This window comes from Cicer arietinum, chromosome 3, assembly GCF_000331145.2.
Source record: "Cicer arietinum cultivar CDC Frontier isolate Library 1 chromosome 3, Cicar.CDCFrontier_v2.0, whole genome shotgun sequence".
Lineage (NCBI taxonomy): Eukaryota > Viridiplantae > Streptophyta > Magnoliopsida > Fabales > Fabaceae > Cicer > Cicer arietinum.
The window spans coordinates 73,316,347-73,333,759 of NC_021162.2; the positions used below are offsets into that span (position 1 = coordinate 73,316,347).

Genomic DNA, 17,413 nt, shown 5'->3' on the forward strand with positions numbered 1-17,413 from the left:
AACAAACTACTCAATTAAGGTTTCTTATCGTTATTTAATACATACACACAAACTATATTAAATTAAAGTTCTTTTTAATTATCTTCGAAAAACTGATTGTAATTTATCTAACGTGTAATAAAATTATGTGTAATTAAATTTGTAATTGGAGTAAATATGAGTTTGTAGGTATCATTTATAAATTTAATTATGTAACTAATTTTTATCGAGTGTTGAATAAATTATCTACAATACTTCATAGACAACTTATGTGATAAACACTCAAACACCCATTTGACATCACAAACTAGAAATAATAATAATATAATAAATATAATACGTTGATGACGTGATAAGAAAAAAATATAATTAGATGTTTATAAATACAAAAGTTGTTTCATAAATCACGCTAAAAAAAATAAGAGATTTGATATCATGAATTTTTCAAATATGAGAGTTCAACTAAACTAATTAACCCTCCGTCTGTTTCACACCCATCGAATATCATTTTAAGAAAAAAAAAATCTCAAAATAAATATAACTTCAATTTTTAATATAATTTTAATTATTTTTTAATAGTCCTCTTCCATTATTACTCATCAATCCTGATAATAAGATTGATTTTTTTATTTTTTATATAAGAAAAAATTATAACTTGAGTTTATTTATCATTTAATTTAAAAAAAAAATATTTGTTTTTGTAATATTATTAATGAATATATGTCTTAGTTTTTTATAATATATTTGCAAGAAAATAGTTACAAAGTTAAAACAATAAATGAGTGTGTTGGTTTTGATGTTTTTTGTGTTGTAAATTGGACTAAGAGTTAGTATTATGTTCACAATTTCCCATAATGTTACTATGAATTTAGGGTAATAGAAAATGGAAAATCTACGAAATAATTAAAATAAGTAGTTTACTAAAATGATTTTTTTAGTTCTTTTAATTATTATACTTGTTATTATGTGTATAAAAATTTTAAACCACGTTTATTGTAAAAGTATTAATTAAACATTGAATTTGAGAAAAGATAGATCTAGCATAAAAACAAAACAAGAAACTTGGTGTGTGTGTGAGATCTACAGAGAAACTCACAATCAGAATTAAGTATCTCATTTATGCACTCAACCACCTCTATTTATCCACCGCATTCCCGTTTGAAAAAGCACACACACTAATCTATATAGTGACATAGTTCCACTTCCCATTCCAATTATTCTCTCATTCTATAATTAGTAACCATGCACAACGGGAAAACATCACCCTTGTTGGCTCTCATATCTTTTGTTCTACTCTTTTCACTCACCAATTCCTCAAATTTACCAACTACACCCCCCCAAACAAAAACACACCTCCAAGTAGCCCATTCAACATGCCAAGGAACACTCTACCCAAACCTTTGTGTCTCAACCTTATCCACTTTCCAAGATCTTGCCTCAAAATCAGTCCCACAAATTATTTGTTCCACCCTCAACTCTACCATAAACGAAGTTAAATCATCATCTTTCAATTGCACTAGACTAAAAAAACGTCCAAGTCTTCATCCATATGACCAAAGAGCCCTTGATGATTGTCTCAATTTATTCGACAACACAATTGAAGAACTCAAATCCACCATTAACGATCTCTCTCAAACAAAAATAACTTCAAAGCCTTATCATAATTGTCAAACTCTACTAAGTGGTGCAATGACCAATGTTTACACGTGTTTGGATGGATTTGCTTATAGTAAAACGAATTTGAGACACAAAATTGAGAAAAAGTTGTATAAAATTTCAAATCATGTTAGTAACTCACTTGCTTTGTTGATGAAAGTTCCTGGAGTGAAGAATAAAAGTTCGGAGTCAGAGGCTTTCCCTGAATATGGTGAGGTGAATGGCGGGTTTCCTTCATGGATAACCCGTAAAGATAGGAAGCTACTTCAAGCTGCGGTTAGTGAGACTCATTTCAATCTTGTGGTTGCTAAAGATGGTACCGGCAACTTTTCTACTATAGGAGAAGCATTGGCTGCAGCTCCAAACTCAAGCACAACAAGGCAAGTACTATCTTACTTTTTGCATCAATTATTGATGGTTATTTATGTCGATGTGTTTTTTTTTTTACAATGTTGTTGTTACAGGTTTGTGATACACATAAAAGAGGGGGCCTACTTTGAGAATGTGGAAGTGATAAAGAAGAAAATTAATTTGATGTTAGTTGGAGATGGGATTGGAAAGACTGTTGTGAAGGCCAGTAGAAATGTTATAGATGGGTGGACCACTTTTCAATCAGCTACTTTTGGTCAGTTTTATAATTTCCAAATTTATTACTTCTATCTTTTTTCTACTAATGTTATAGATGGGATTTCACTCTTAGATCTAAATGCTAACCTTTTAGTTTTATACTCAAATTACCACAAACAAGATACAAATAGATTAATATTCTCAAGTAAACCTAAAAGACAATAATGTTAATTGAGATGTTAATATTTATTAAAATTTAATGTATTAAAACAAATATTAATAGTAAATATTAATTAGTTTCTTCATTATATTTTATTTGTATGTAATAACGGTTACATTTATAAAATAAATTATCTCAAAAATATTATCAATTTTAATTTGAATATAATATTGATTATTATATGTTTTTAACTGTACTTTATAATTGATACCATGTAAATCACTTCTAATTTATTATTCTCACTTTATATTTATGATAATTAAAATATATCAATTGTTAATTAATAAAACTAATTCAATAAAATTATTAGTTTTTTATTTATTTATCATCATATCTTAATATATATGTATGGTATTATTAAATGCAATAGTTATTTTAAAACAGATGATGAAATAATGAGTATTTTTGTTGTTGTTATTATTACAATTATATATTAGGTGTTCATAAACATTATAATTAGAAACATTATTGTAAAGGCGTAAAAAGATTCATAGGTTTTGTTAAGTGAACTTAATATAATAATTGATTTTAAATGACATAGAATTGTTATTAATGAAACAGACATGCACTCATGCAGAGTAGATCTGCATTATTCGCATCACGGACCAATGTCGGTGGTCGTCTGACAAGCGCTAAAAAAGTATTATAAAATTTTAAAAGATTTTGTAAACATTAATATAAAAGAGTTCTGCTAAGCATCTCAAAGGATTGTTTAGAATTTAAAAATGATAAACTTATTTATTAAAATATTTGATTATATTAAATTTAAATTTAATATAAAACGTCCAAATTAACAATATCGAGTTGAGTTAGAAGTTTAAAATAATGGAATTTTTATTTTTATTAATTAACACGGGTTTTTAAATTTTTCTTCTCTCTTTTTTTAATATTTTTTTTACAATACTTACATTTTTATTACTTTTATATTTTAGCATATTTTATTATAATAATTTAATAACTTAATTAATTACTAGTATGTACTACTTCGTCCTTTTTCTTAACAAACATAAAAAAAAATTAAGAACAAGAACAATATATGAAGCCATGCTTATTAAGTTATGAACAACCTCAATCCATTAGTTTGTTAACAAATACATATACATTTAAAATATATATATATATATATATATATATATATATAAGCTTCTATTATTATTAAATACAACAACAATAATAATAATAATAATAATAGTTTATTATTATTGTTGTTATTTTATAATAATAATAACAATAATAATAATAATAATAATAATAATAATAATTCTTGAATGAAACAGACATGCACTCATGCAGAGTAGATCTGCATTATTCGCATCACGGACCAATGTCGGTGGTCGTCTGACAAGCGCTAAAAAAGTATTATAAAATTTTAAAAGATTTTGTAAACATTAATATAAAAGAGTTCTGCTAAGCATCTCAAAGGATTGTTTAGAATTTAAAAATGATAAACTTATTTATTAAAATATTTGATTATATTAAATTTAAATTTAATATAAAACGTCCAAATTAACAATATCGAGTTGAGTTAGAAGTTTAAAATAATGGAATTTTTATTTTTATTAATTAACACGGGTTTTTAAATTTTTCTTCTCTCTTTTTTTAATATTTTTTTTACAATACTTACATTTTTATTACTTTTATATTTTAGCATATTTTATTATAATAATTTAATAACTTAATTAATTACTAGTATGTACTACTTCGTCCTTTTTCTTAACAAACATAAAAAAAAATTAAGAACAAGAACAATATATGAAGCCATGCTTATTAAGTTATGAACAACCTCAATCCATTAGTTTGTTAACAAATACATATACATTTAAAATATATATATATATATATATATATATATATATAAGCTTCTATTATTATTAAATACAACAACAATAATAATAATAATAATAATAGTTTATTATTATTGTTGTTATTTTATTTTAAATATACTTTTAATTAATATTATTAAATGCCTTATTAGAAGATAAAAAAAATAATAACTAAAATTAAACGCATCTACATGTAAAAAAGTATTTTTAAAATATTCATATATAAATAAGACACCTTAAATATAGAATACTATTTTTTCTTAATGTATATAAAAACTAAAAAGTGTTAATTATAAACTTATAAATAGAGACAGTTCATTTTAAAGATGTAAGAAAATATTTTAAAAATAAGTTGACCCATTTATAAAATTTGTTGAGGGTCCGTCTTGGGCATGATTGATCACCGAAAGACGATAGATGTGTTAGTATATGGGTCCATGCATTTACTTTTTGGAAATTTTATCCTCTATCCAGATAGACTCTTGCCCTACAAATAAATGTGATTAATTGATATTTTGTTTTCATATAAATATTATTAAAAATTATTATTTTCTTCTACGATATTATTTTATTTAATTGATTTTTTAAAAAAAAGCTTTTCAGTTCAGAATCTACACTTCAGAATTTTTCTAATACAGATTTCTTTACCATAAAATTGATTTGAAATTTTTTGGAACTACAAATTTTTTTTTCAAGATTTTTAGAACACACCTCATTATTGAAAATTTTTTTAAAAAAAACTTAAAACTATGCCTTTTCAGTATATATATTTTCAATTTTTTGTATTTGAAATTTTTTTTAAAGATTTACTTTCAACTTTATATACCGAAAAGTTTTTTAAAAGATTTTCGATTTCAACTTTTTATATCGTAAATTTTATAACAAAAAAAAAATCAATAATTTCTAAAAAAAATTTACGTATAAAAAATTTAGATTATTTAGTACGAAAATATTTAAATGATAAAAAAAATGAATTTAAATTTATAAAATAATAAATTTCAAAAATAAAAATATCATTTTGAAAATATGATGCAGGTATAGATATAACGGTAGAGTTATAGAGTAAAATTTCCTTTCTTTATTGATAGATCCAAATCTCACAATTAACAGCTGTATTCAAATTCCCCTTGCCAATCAGATCCAAGCAAAAATCGTATATTTATTTATTTATTTATCTATTTATCATATAGCCCCACCAAACAAAATTATTGGGCACTAATTTACTATTAAATTACTTTCAGTCAACAATTTATTTTTGGAAATGCAAAAAAGTATGGGCGCTTTTAGTCGAAGAACAATATTAAGTGATATCCATTATTTTTTTACATTGTAACACTTTATTTTTTCCTATCTTCATTATTGTTAATTATATGATTAATATATTATATTTATTATATTATTTTTATCTCTCTCAAAGTATAAAAGAGGTGTATCAAAATGGCTATTGATAATTTATCTTAGCCAAATTAACATCACTAAAAAGGAGTGTATGAGATTTTTGTCGAGCTAAACAACTCATTGTTTAACTTAACTCCTTGCAAACAATGAGATATACTAAAATAGCATTTTTGCACTAATGACTTATCTCTAACTAAAGGAGTTAATTAGACTCTTACGACGTGAATATCAGTTCAAATCTGTGTTGAATGTTCAATGCATCTAAAATAAGATAATTTCCAGTAAAAAGAACTATAAAAGAAAACAAAAATTAGGATCTTTCGATTAAAAAAACAGTAAAGAAATTGTTGCGTGTAAAGTGTGGTTTCATTATTTTTCTACCAAGAAGATTAATTACATTTGGCACTTGAAAAACATCAAATGATGTGTCGGAACATCGCCGCATTCATGCATTAATACATGGGTGGTTGTTTGATGAAAAGTTAGGTACAAATTTAAACTATGTTTTTTTTTTTAGTTATATAATAAAAATTAAAATTTACATTTTTTTTATTGATAAATCAAAATCAAACGGTTATCAATACTCTTGAATGTGTGATTCCTTGAGTTGAGTACAGGGAATCTGAATTCTTCACACACTCTTTGTTCTGCCTCTGCCAAGTGATACCAGTTGGTTACTCAGTAAACCTTCTAGCTATACGACTTAAACTTGATATTTTCTATATAAGCTGAATAGTTGTTCAAATTTTGAAGCAGAAGATATTTGTGATTTTCAGCTGTAGTGGGAAGCAATTTCATAGCAAAGGGCATAACCTTTGAGAACTCAGCCGGGCCAAGCAAACACCAAGCAGTGGCAGTAAGGAGTGGTGCGGACTTTTCAGCCTTCTACAATTGCAGCTTCGTTGCATACCAAGACACTCTCTATGTCCACTCTCTTCGTCAATTCTACCGTGAATGCGACATTTATGGCACTGTAGACTTCATCTTTGGCAATGCAGCAGTTGTCTTCCAAAACTGCAACTTATATGCACGCAAACCCGATCCAAATCAACAAAACTTGTTCACCGCACAAGGTAGACAAGATCCTAACCAGAACACCGGCATTTCGATCATAAACAGTAAAATTGCGGCTGCTGCGGATTTGATTCCGGTAAAATCATCGTTCAAGAGTTACCTCGGTCGTCCTTGGAAACAATATTCAAGAACTGTTTATCTTCAATCTTTGATTGAAGATTTGATTGATCCAGCAGGATGGTTGCCATGGAATGGAACATTTGCATTGGATACATTGTATTATGGTGAGTATAAGAATAGAGGTCCTGGTTCAAACACAAGTGCTAGAGTTACTTGGCCAGGTTATAGAGTTATCACTAACACCACTGAGGCAAGTCAATTCACTGTTAGAAATTTCATTCAAGGCAATGATTGGTTGAACTCTACTGGAATTCCATTTTTCCCTGATTTGAGTTGAAAGGACGTATGGTTTCTCTCTTATGGGATGAATTATTTAAACAATAATGATACATGAATCTCCCACTTTTTGTACATCTGCATGATATCTAATTAATCATGTATAAAAATATAGTTAATTTAGTTATATAGATAGTTAATTTAAATCATTTTGAACTACATGATTAATCACAATTTTCAACATGATTTGAATTAATCATCTACTCAATTAAATTAACCACCTTTTTATACGCATAATTAATCAAGTGTCGCATGTATACAAAAAGTGGATGTTCATGAAACATTTTTGTTATTTAAATTTGTATTGTTGTAATTGTTCTTTGCTACTTCAACAGGCAATAAATGATAACAAGTCTTTAGTATGTTTTTGGTCCTATAAAATATGTATTTTGAAATTTGTTATAAAATATTTATTGGTTTATGTCTCTATTATGTTATGTTTTTTTAATTTTAATTTAGTCCTTATCTTCATTGATCTTCTAAGTAATGTGGTGGATAGAAGTCCATCTCCCCAAGACATGTCATACTTGTTTTACCTACCAGCCTTTTTCAGTATCTCTAATCTTATATAAATGGAGGACTTGATAGACCTAGCATGATTGTTTGAATAAATTAATGTTACATTTGCATATGATACATTATTTATTTAATTGTATGATAGGGAGTTCAAATACTAGTGCCAGTCGTAAGTAGCCATACACAAACAACAGACATCAACAAACAGTACTCAGCATTTCTTATATAATCAAAGCTATAACATAGACAAGCTTCCATGAAACTCCTCTTAAGACTGCAGATAAACATATTAATTTACAACACAAGAAGCAGATTTTTATATACATACAAGACTCTTATTCTCTGCTGTGATAAAAACATAGAGCTGCCAACACCAGCTACTTGTTAGTTAATTTGCATCATCCTTTGCTAGTGGAACAGAATTTGCCTGGAAAAGAAGTTTTAAAGCACAAAATTGAGATCAATGATAGTACAACTGTCATTTGTTTCTATTACACTTAATGCTATAAATTTATAAGGCACATAGCACAGAGATGGTAAAATTGTAATATCACTTACCAAATCACGGAACTTAAGAATGTAGAACATCTCAAGATATCGTCGAGTTTCACGCCTCTCTAGTTTGGAAACATATTTCCAGAAACTATAAACTCCTGCTAAGGTCATAAGCCTTTCAGAATAGATCTTCCATGTGTACCTGTTTATTATTTGCTTAGCATTTTAGTGTCAATAGGAAGCAACCAACTTTTATTTTATCCAAAAAATCGCCTACCTTTCATATATTCTTTGAAGACCGCTATCAGATATTTTATCCCAGTGGCTTGGATCCTCCTTACATTGTTGGAAAAACTCGACCAATAGCTCTGAAGCTTGGTCGGGATGATAAGGATCGATATGGAATCCCGATACACCTTGTTCGATGATCTCAGCAGGACCACCATGGCAAGTAGCAAATGTCGGGAGGCCACAAGTCATGGCCTCCACAACTGTAAGTCCAAAAGCTTCATAGAAAGCAGGCTGCAAAAAAGAGAGGAAGAGTAACAAACGATGCTTGAGCGGTCGATGAAACAGTAAATAGAGGTTAGTATTATACCTGAACGAAAGCGCCTTTTGTATCTGCTATGTAGCGGTACAGCTCCCCATTACGTGCTCTATTTGTTTGAGCAGTAATCCACCGAAACTCACCATTCAAATTATACTCCTTCATGAGATCGTGCATCTTCTCAATCTCTGCAATTTCTTCTCTGTCACTGGACTTCTTCACATCAATATAACCAGCTACAACGACAAGGTTGACCAGTTCCCTCAATTTGCTGTTCTTAGCATAGCTTTCTACCAAACCAGTTATGTTTTTAACTCTGTCTAGCCTTGCCATGGAGAAAATTATAGGCTTTGACCGGTCCTTCAGTGAACCACTGTCACATAGAGCCAAAGACAAACTCATTAACTGTCTTCGTCATATTTTTGGATCTTATGTGACATTGTTCTCAACAGCTCTTACCAACAGCTTTAGATATTCTATCCCTTGATATAAATGAACATGTGAAGATCTTGGTGTGATTTTAAATAAGGGATTGGTACTGAAGGATGAGTAATGTCGGAAAAGTGGAAGCTAATGGACCGTACTTTTTTAGCATAATGCATAACAAATAACAATATGACCCTCTAGATCATGGACAGTGATGTAGAACTATCAAATTAATCAGAAGGCCAATTACTTACGCAGTTATGGATTGTTATTAGATTAAATAACCTAAATTAAAAAAATAATAATAATAAAATTAACTGCAATAGACTCACATGCACTCGTCAGTCTGCTCGGTATCATATAATAGCTTTTCAATTGAACCATGCAGGGACGTGAGTCTTTTCTCCTTTTCAGAGTAGGGGAAATATATTGTCATATCTGCTCCAGGAGAGACAATATTGAACTTGGGATCAAAGACATCAATGCCATGAACAACCCTGTAGAGCCCAGGAAGAGTAAAAGCAGCGTGGCTCTCATACTGGCCAATAGTATTCTTCCTGGAAGACAACACGAGTTAAGGAAATGAATGAGCAACACTATTATAACAAAAAAACCAAAATGTATATAAATACTACTAGGAAAAAACTTCAAATAAAAATAAAAATTGTGAAGCATACCATACATCACGAAAAAATTACTTACGTTCCTGCAATCTCTTGGTATGTACTGGTGATGATAAAATCAGCATTATTCATGGCTATTAGGTCAGCAGTGAACTGACATGAAAAATGGTATTTATCCTCAAATTTTTTCCAATATATATCTGAATCTGGATATTTTGTCTTCTCCAGTGCATGGGCGATTGTGCACTACACATAAGAACATTCAACTCTATTAAGTTACGATCTCAGTAGAAGATGACACAAGCTTTTAAATTGTGTCTTGCATAATAAGATGGACAAGAACCTGGGTAACTCCCATTTTGTAAGCCAATAAAGATGCAACGAGATTCCCGTCACTGTAGTTTCCTATGATGAAATCAGGATAACCTTGTAACTCAGCAGCAATTTCACTAGCAACATCCTGTCAATATGTGTAACCATCGATATTAGAAAATATAGCACGTGCAATATATGCCTACCATGCATTATTAGAACTGTATTGTGCCTAAACTAAGTTATGAAACCAGTCATTCCTAATAATGGTTTGTGTCATATTAATAATTCTAGCTATATACTTGTTGATGTGCTTTACCTCTGCATAAGTTTCCAAGTACGGCCAGACATCAAACCTTGAGATCCATTTACGGAGAATTCCTTTTTCTGATCTGAACGGAACACGCAAAATATGTGTGTAATCGGTTCCACTCACTCTTTCTAGTCGCTGGTTGCAAGTTGTCCCCTTTGCATCAGGTATTAACCTCGTAACCTTCATATAAACAGAAGTTTAAATTTGATTTGAACTTAAAAAAAAAAAAAAAAAAAAAAAAAAATTGAAGAACCTGACCCCATGAAGTTACACTTACAATTAGAATTCTAGGAGTGAAATCAAGTCCTTGTCTCTTGATCCGAACAAGCATCTCATTCTCAAGGGCACGCACTTGATCTAGAATATAAACAACCTGCAGATAAAAAAACTTTTGTACAGAGCAGCACTCGCATATAATATAAATGAAACAAAGGGAGTATAAATTAGAATACCTGCCCACCGGTGTCAGGCAAACCGAGGACATTGGCTTGCCCGAAGTAGCCATGAGGAGACAATATAACAACATTGAACACCATTGGTACTCTCCCGAGAAAAGTTTCTAGTGTAGAAGGATCAGGGGCGTGAAGAATATCCAATAGCAGATGCATCATCTCTAGTACCCGCGCAGCAGTATCACCCCAACCTCTCTCAAACCCCAGTCCTTGTAATCTAAATTGATAAAAGATTCAGATGAAAAAAAACTATATCAAAATATCCTATAAAATTCTGCAAACTATAGATACGAAAATCTATCATAAAACATAAGCTTACACATATTCAAACTCGGAATAGATTGTATCAGGCGCAAGCTTAGAAAGATGATCCTCTGCCTTGACCAAAGCAGACTGAAGTTTGGAAATGCTTTGTAATCTATCATTTAACATCAGTGCCTGTAACATTATAGTATGAAGAGAAAGACATAGAGATAAAAAGTCAGGGCCAACTTGTCAAGCTACAATTTTTGGAACTACAACGGTGATCATGTAGCATAATCACTACATTAGAAGCATTAAACAGCAAACTTACATGGCCTTTATATGTGTGAACACGGAGGAAATCAAGCAAGGGTTCCAAGGAATCTTTGTTGCGAAACATATTTGATGAGAGGTGACGGTTGAGAAATTGCACTCCATTGCCAATGGACGATGAGCGTGTTGGACGAGGAAATGATGCATTAAATGGCTCAAAATCAAGCTCCAACACAAAATTATCATTACTCCTATTTCACAATATAAAACAAATGGCCATTACAAAAGACTTAGAGAGTTAACTTATGAAGAAAAAAAAGCTAAGCATTAGATTTCTTACTTTCCATCTACAAGTTCTTCTTTGAAACTGAGATATTCAGAAACAGTCAATTGCTCCACGCTGAGTTCGAAGACATTAACACGGACATATTCCCAAACACCAGGTCTTGGTCGAACTGCAATTGCCACAAAAGGAGGCAAAACTATGGCTTCCTGTCACAAAAACAATGCTAAACATTTCAAAACAATATCATAACTCTTTCAATCTTCTATGGTGATAGTGCAGTAACTTTCATGAATATGACAGTTTCAATCATTGACAGTACCAACAACAGCATTGAGTAATATTCTGTCCCTTTTAATTTATTTAGCCATGTAGCTTCTGATACTGATTTTTTCACACCATAGTTAAGCAGGCAAGTCAACGGCGTGTCACGCTTGCAATTACTGTTAATTTGATTCTAACTTAGTGCAATTAGCTTCAAATGGATACAAATGTTCAATAATAACTTGATCAAGGTCTAAAAGGTCCATGTGGGAAGGCATAGTTTCTGTAAGGCAAAGGTCTCAACTCAAATTCAAGTCTTGTAAATGGAAGGAAAAAAAACAAGGAGAGCTTTGCCCCATGATTGGTTTTATCCGGCTCAGCTCAAATTAGACGGATCCAACATGACTCAATGATACCAAAGGTCTATGACCAAAATTTATGTTGAGACTAATTTTAAAAAAGTCTTAAATTTTTATTGTCAGATGAAATCTAAAATAAGTCACACCAAATAAATTATTTTTGTTTTAACCGTCTAGTTCTCATGGAAATGAGTCCAACTAATAGTAGTGAGTTCGACCCAAGATAAGGAAAGTTTGGTCAATAATTGTTCCAGCCAAGATTTGAATCTGGATTCTCTAAAATGATTAATTAAACTCATAAATCACTGAAGTCCAATCAATTAGTTCACATCAAATAACTTTGAATACACTTTATTAATGAAATAATTTGAAAGTTGACGTAATAATAACAAAAAAATAAACTGTTGAACAAACAAAAAAGTGGTAAAAGTGACCTTTGCAGACTTGATAATTTGGCCAAAAGGACCATTTTTAAGATCAAGTGTTGCAGGATCCTCGCCAAGGATGTTTTCAAGCTCATCAATCAAACTATGAGGTTGCAAAATCCCTTTCCCTTGAGCCACATACCTTCAAAATAAAACAACAAGTAAAAAGAGAATCATGCATAAAACATTAAAAGCAATATAAAAGTGTAGTTGATGAAGAAGAACCTGGAGAGTAGAGAAGTGAGTTCATTACGGTGAGCAGAGAGAGTATCTTGAACTCTGTCTCTGATACTGGGAACTCGACCAAACTTAGGTTGCGTAGACATCACGATGATGCTGATGATGATGAAAATAGTATGAAATGAAGTGAAGTGAATGTTCTTGTTTTTTCTCTTCTTGACCGAATTTGGATAAAACCAAAAAAGTTAGAAAGTGATGATAAGTGCGACGTGTTTAGCAGAGCACGAGAGCAGAGTTTATAGTCAGAGAAAATGATAGAGAATGCTTTACGTGCCAATCTTTCATTACTTTATTTTTCTATAATATCTTGTCGTTTTGGCGTTGCTCTAACGAACAGATTTTATTTGTCCAAAATATTAAACAGAGATATTTTACTATCATAACATTTCATTCATGATTGCCTCAATAAAATCTTATCCATGACGATTTTTTAAATAAAGTTTAGAATGCAAAATTAGATTATTAACACGGCACCGATGTTTTAACAGAAAAAAAAATTATATTATTATAATAATAGTAATAAAATTTTTAATATTTAATTAAATGGATGGATTTAGTAGATTTTAAAAAAAATTAGTGACATATGTTTCACATATTTAGTAAAATAGAATTTTTTAAAATATTTATCAAGTTCATATTTAAAAAAATATTTAGTTTGACTAATTTACCAATCTATCATATAGATTAATTTGATATATATTTTTAAAATATTTGATATTTGTCGTTTGATATATTTAATAAAATAATTATAATAAAAATTTAATATAGTGTTGTTTTTTGTAAAGTTTTTGGCAAGTCGGATCAATATATATAGAAGCTTAAAAGCAACAAAAATTACATAAGAATTTTGTAAAATCCAAAATATTATTAAAAATTATCAAATTTAATATTTTAGAATATAAAATTATTAATTAAATTAATGTAAATTTTAATAAAAAAATTAATATAAACATTTCTTTTAATTTTTATTTTTTTAATTGATAATAAAGTCAATTAATTTAATAATTATTGAGATAATATCATTTTTAAATAAGATTTTAATAATTTAAAGTTTAAAAAATAATAAGATTTATGAATTAAGAAAAAATTAATTTTATTTGGCGTAAAACAATTACCTTAATCTTACCTTTGGGTCAGTTATGCTTTTTAATTTAGTGTTTTGGTCTTTGGACATATACTTTAACAATATAATAATACTATAAAAAGTAAAACCATTTTTACAATTTATTAAATAAAATAAAAAACAAACATTTTTACAAGAAACAATTAAAGCAAAACTTAAAGTGTCCGCGCTGTTCCTAAACTTTTACAAACTTTGGGCTTGTTCGCACCGATAATGATTGCTAATTGAGCCAATTGATTCGGTTTCCTTGCTCTAAAACATGGATTCAAATTTTCTGGCAGCCCATGTTTTTTAAAAAACTCTATAAAATTACGGAAATATACATTTAAATAGGAAAGAAAAGTGTTTATGTTTGAAAATACTGAAGTTTTTTCTCTTGTGTATTTCTGAAGTTTTTCTCTTGAATATTATATTTAAAATATAAGTTTTAGAGGGTATATTCACTATACTTTTAGAAGGAAAAACAAAAAAAGTAAAGTTTATCTCCAAAATACTGACCACTTTGGCCTGGGGCTTCATTATCCCATTATTATATGAGCACAACTACTAGTATTCACCCTAGTGTGCTTTGTCTCTTGTATATGCTCCACGATCTTAACCATTTGTCGTGGTATATACCCATGGTTTTATTCTACTGTCCACTTTTATATATCTTGTGTGCCACAATTGGGTCGCTTTTTAAAGAAAAAGAAAATTGAACTAATAAAAAATAGTTGGTTTCAGAGATGTTTACGATATCCAAATTAAACTAAATCGAGGGGAGTTGGTATAGTTCGATTCGGATCAATCGTACTAATTATTTAAAAAATGAAAATTTTATTTTATAAAAATTGATGAACTTTATTCAAATACACAATTTATTATACTAGTGAAACAATATAAATTACAAATATACTATATATTTTTTAATATTATTTACACTACAAATATATCATAAAAAATCAATAGTAATATATTATAATGATTTAATTTAAATATAAGGTGGTTGATTTTAAATTATTTGAAATCAATAAGAGCAATTTAAATAAGTGAGTATATTAATATTGTGTATATATACATACTTCTGTAAAAAAAACAGTCATTATATACAATAGTAAAAGATAGAAAAGGAGCAATTATCGACAAACAAAATAAATAATAAGGGTACCGACTAACCAACAATTTAAAAGATATAAAGTTAGTTAAAGATCAAATGACAACATAAGTCAACTTTCCTATTTCACCATCTTCTTCACTTTATTGTTTTCGTAGGCGAGACTCGAGAGTATGTATTTATTTATAAAGTAACTAGACGCTAAACACTTAACTCACAGTACGATGTTCAAATAAATTGAATGACAATACTACCTACATTAAAAGGGGTGATAAAAAAGAATGTTAAAAAAAGTGAATAGTGATGAAAAATTGAATGATAACGTTACCTATCAAATATATGATTAAAGTGATTGAATTTATTATTATATTAATTTTCATTTTATATAGAGAACTTAAAGTTTAATATACGACTATATAGAAACAACTTAATCAGAGATAAACCTTAAACAAATAGTTAAATTAAGTGATTAAGATTATTTTTTTATTATGACTAATATTTGTTCATAACCAACAACCGCATGAAAAATCCCGTAAAAAAAATTGCATGAAAAAATTAACATCGTGGATATACATACATGTGTAATTTACTAGTTCTAACAAAAATTACTATTCAATTTTTAATATATCATATATATATTTTCAAATGTTACTTTCTTTTTATAATTCTCTATTATGTAGTATATAAATATTAAAAAAAATCAAATATACTTTCTATTCTAGATGTGCCACCTCTTTTAAGAAATTGATCAATAACTAATATATGTCTTGTCTCTAGTTTTTATAATAAATTATAATTAATATATTACAATTTTCTTTATTTTATCTAAAAAATATTTAAAAAAATTGCACTAATGATAAACTATGTATATTTTTTGTAATTGTTTCGTGAATCATCATATTTATCTAATTAATTAGTGACTAATATTTATCATGTGTATTATTTGTATACTAAATTATAATTAATTTTTAGATAATTTTATACACGTTATTATCTAAAATATGTTGATAGACACACTAATTAATAATAAAAAAAATACATGTCTTTCTCAACTAAAAGATTAATGAATAATCACATTTTAATCTAAATTATTAATTATAAAAGTCTTTGTGTATAGTTTGGATAGTAAATTACAATTAGTTGGAGTATGTTATATTTTTAAACAATTATATACGATAGAAATGTTAATATCAGAATATAAAATTATTCATATATAATGGTACGGTAAATCATAATTAGTTGAAATTATTTTACACAAACTTTTATCTAAAAAATAAAATTAGACATACTATTCACCAAATTTGCGTTTATATTTTAACTAATTGATTCGTAGATTATCTCATTTTCACTGATAAATTACTATTGAATATTTATCTTCTGCGTAATTAGTACATTATTTTATAATCAGTGCATTATTATTGGTAGTAGAACAAAATCTCTTATTGACTTTGTATAATCATTTTTATTGGTAGTAGAACAAAAGGAATCCCCTCAAGTGAGAATTCTTTATGATCATATTGACTTTGTATAATCATTTTTATTGGTAATAGAACAAAACCTCTTATTGATATTTTGAAAAACTAAAATAAATTTGATCGATGAATATGTCTCTCTAATTATATCTTTTTTTTTTTTAATCTTAATCAACTTATCAGAAATATAGATACTATATTTTTGTTATGATGTTTAGATAAAGTAGTAAATTTGTTTGACGCTCGAATCAATTGTTAGACAAAAAAGGAATGATACAATATTTGTGTTATGATGTTTATATAAAGTAATGAATGGGTTAGACGATCAATTGTTACACAGAAAGGGAACGAAAGTTCTTAATATTATATATTATTATGAACTCTATTATCTCATTATTATTGTAATAACCGTCACACTAGTAATAGATTTTGCACATCAATCTATAAAAAATAAAACTAAAAACTTTTGACACTAAGTGAGAAGGAAATTAATTTGTGAGTGTATAGCACATTTGGAGCAAAGACCACTGCGTGAAAATTTTAATAACGAAACTCATATCGGTAAAGACATCACTCCATCCGTTTTCCTACTTGAATTATATGTGATATAAATGTATTGTGATGTTGTGTATTGGTTTTGTTTGCGTGTTATCTTCAAAATGAATATTATAATGGTTGTGTTTGACATGTGGTTATTCAAGGTGATTACGTATAAACTAGGTTGGTTTAGGACAAGGTTGAATGATTTTGGACGCTCTGATTGAGAGTGATCTATATTGTTACTAAAAAAATGTCTACATTCATGCCTTCATAGTTGTGTGGTGCGTCCATAATTGATTGA

The 17,413-nt window shown here is 28.4% G+C and overlaps 2 protein-coding genes across 2 annotated transcripts; one reads left to right on the top strand and one right to left on the bottom strand.

The window, feature by feature from the left end:
* The first annotated feature begins 1,088 nt into the window (after positions 1–1,088).
* Positions 1,089–7,542, top strand: LOC101490578 (pectinesterase). The gene is made up of 3 exons (XM_004494332.4): positions 1,089–2,015; positions 2,100–2,260; positions 6,420–7,542. The coding sequence occupies exons 1-3, from the start codon at positions 1,222–1,224 to the stop codon at positions 7,112–7,114; spliced, it is 1,650 nt and encodes a 549-aa protein (XP_004494389.1). The 5' UTR covers positions 1,089–1,221; the 3' UTR covers positions 7,115–7,542.
* Positions 7,543–7,826: 284 nt separating this feature from the next.
* Positions 7,827–13,136, bottom strand: LOC101490898 (sucrose synthase 2). The gene is made up of 15 exons (XM_004494334.4): positions 12,870–13,136; positions 12,654–12,786; positions 11,654–11,805; positions 11,372–11,564; positions 11,117–11,235; positions 10,798–11,014; positions 10,623–10,718; positions 10,352–10,525; positions 10,064–10,180; positions 9,800–9,966; positions 9,430–9,654; positions 8,723–9,044; positions 8,402–8,646; positions 8,188–8,326; positions 7,827–8,056 (listed from the first exon to the last, which is right to left on the bottom strand). The coding sequence occupies exons 1-15, from the start codon at positions 12,968–12,970 to the stop codon at positions 8,018–8,020; spliced, it is 2,439 nt and encodes an 812-aa protein (XP_004494391.1). The 5' UTR covers positions 12,971–13,136; the 3' UTR covers positions 7,827–8,017.
* Positions 13,137–17,413: the final 4,277 nt, after the last annotated feature.

Coding starts and splice junctions, on each gene's coding strand:
- LOC101490578 (XM_004494332.4), top strand. CDS start 1,222: ATGCACAACGGGAAAACATCACCCTTGTTGGCTCTCATATCTTTTGTT. Junction 2,016..2,099: donor CCAAACTCAAGCACAACAAG/GCAAGTACTATC, acceptor TTGTTGTTACAG/GTTTGTGATACACATAAAAG. Junction 2,261..6,419: donor TTTTCAATCAGCTACTTTTG/GTCAGTTTTATA, acceptor TGTGATTTTCAG/CTGTAGTGGGAAGCAATTTC.
- LOC101490898 (XM_004494334.4), bottom strand. CDS start 12,970: ATGTCTACGCAACCTAAGTTTGGTCGAGTTCCCAGTATCAGAGACAGA. Junction 10,719..10,797: donor TGCCTGACACCGGTGGGCAG/GTATTCTAATTT, acceptor TTTTATCTGCAG/GTTGTTTATATTCTAGATCA. Junction 10,526..10,622: donor TCACTCCTAGAATTCTAATT/GTAAGTGTAACT, acceptor GTTTATATGAAG/GTTACGAGGTTAATACCTGA.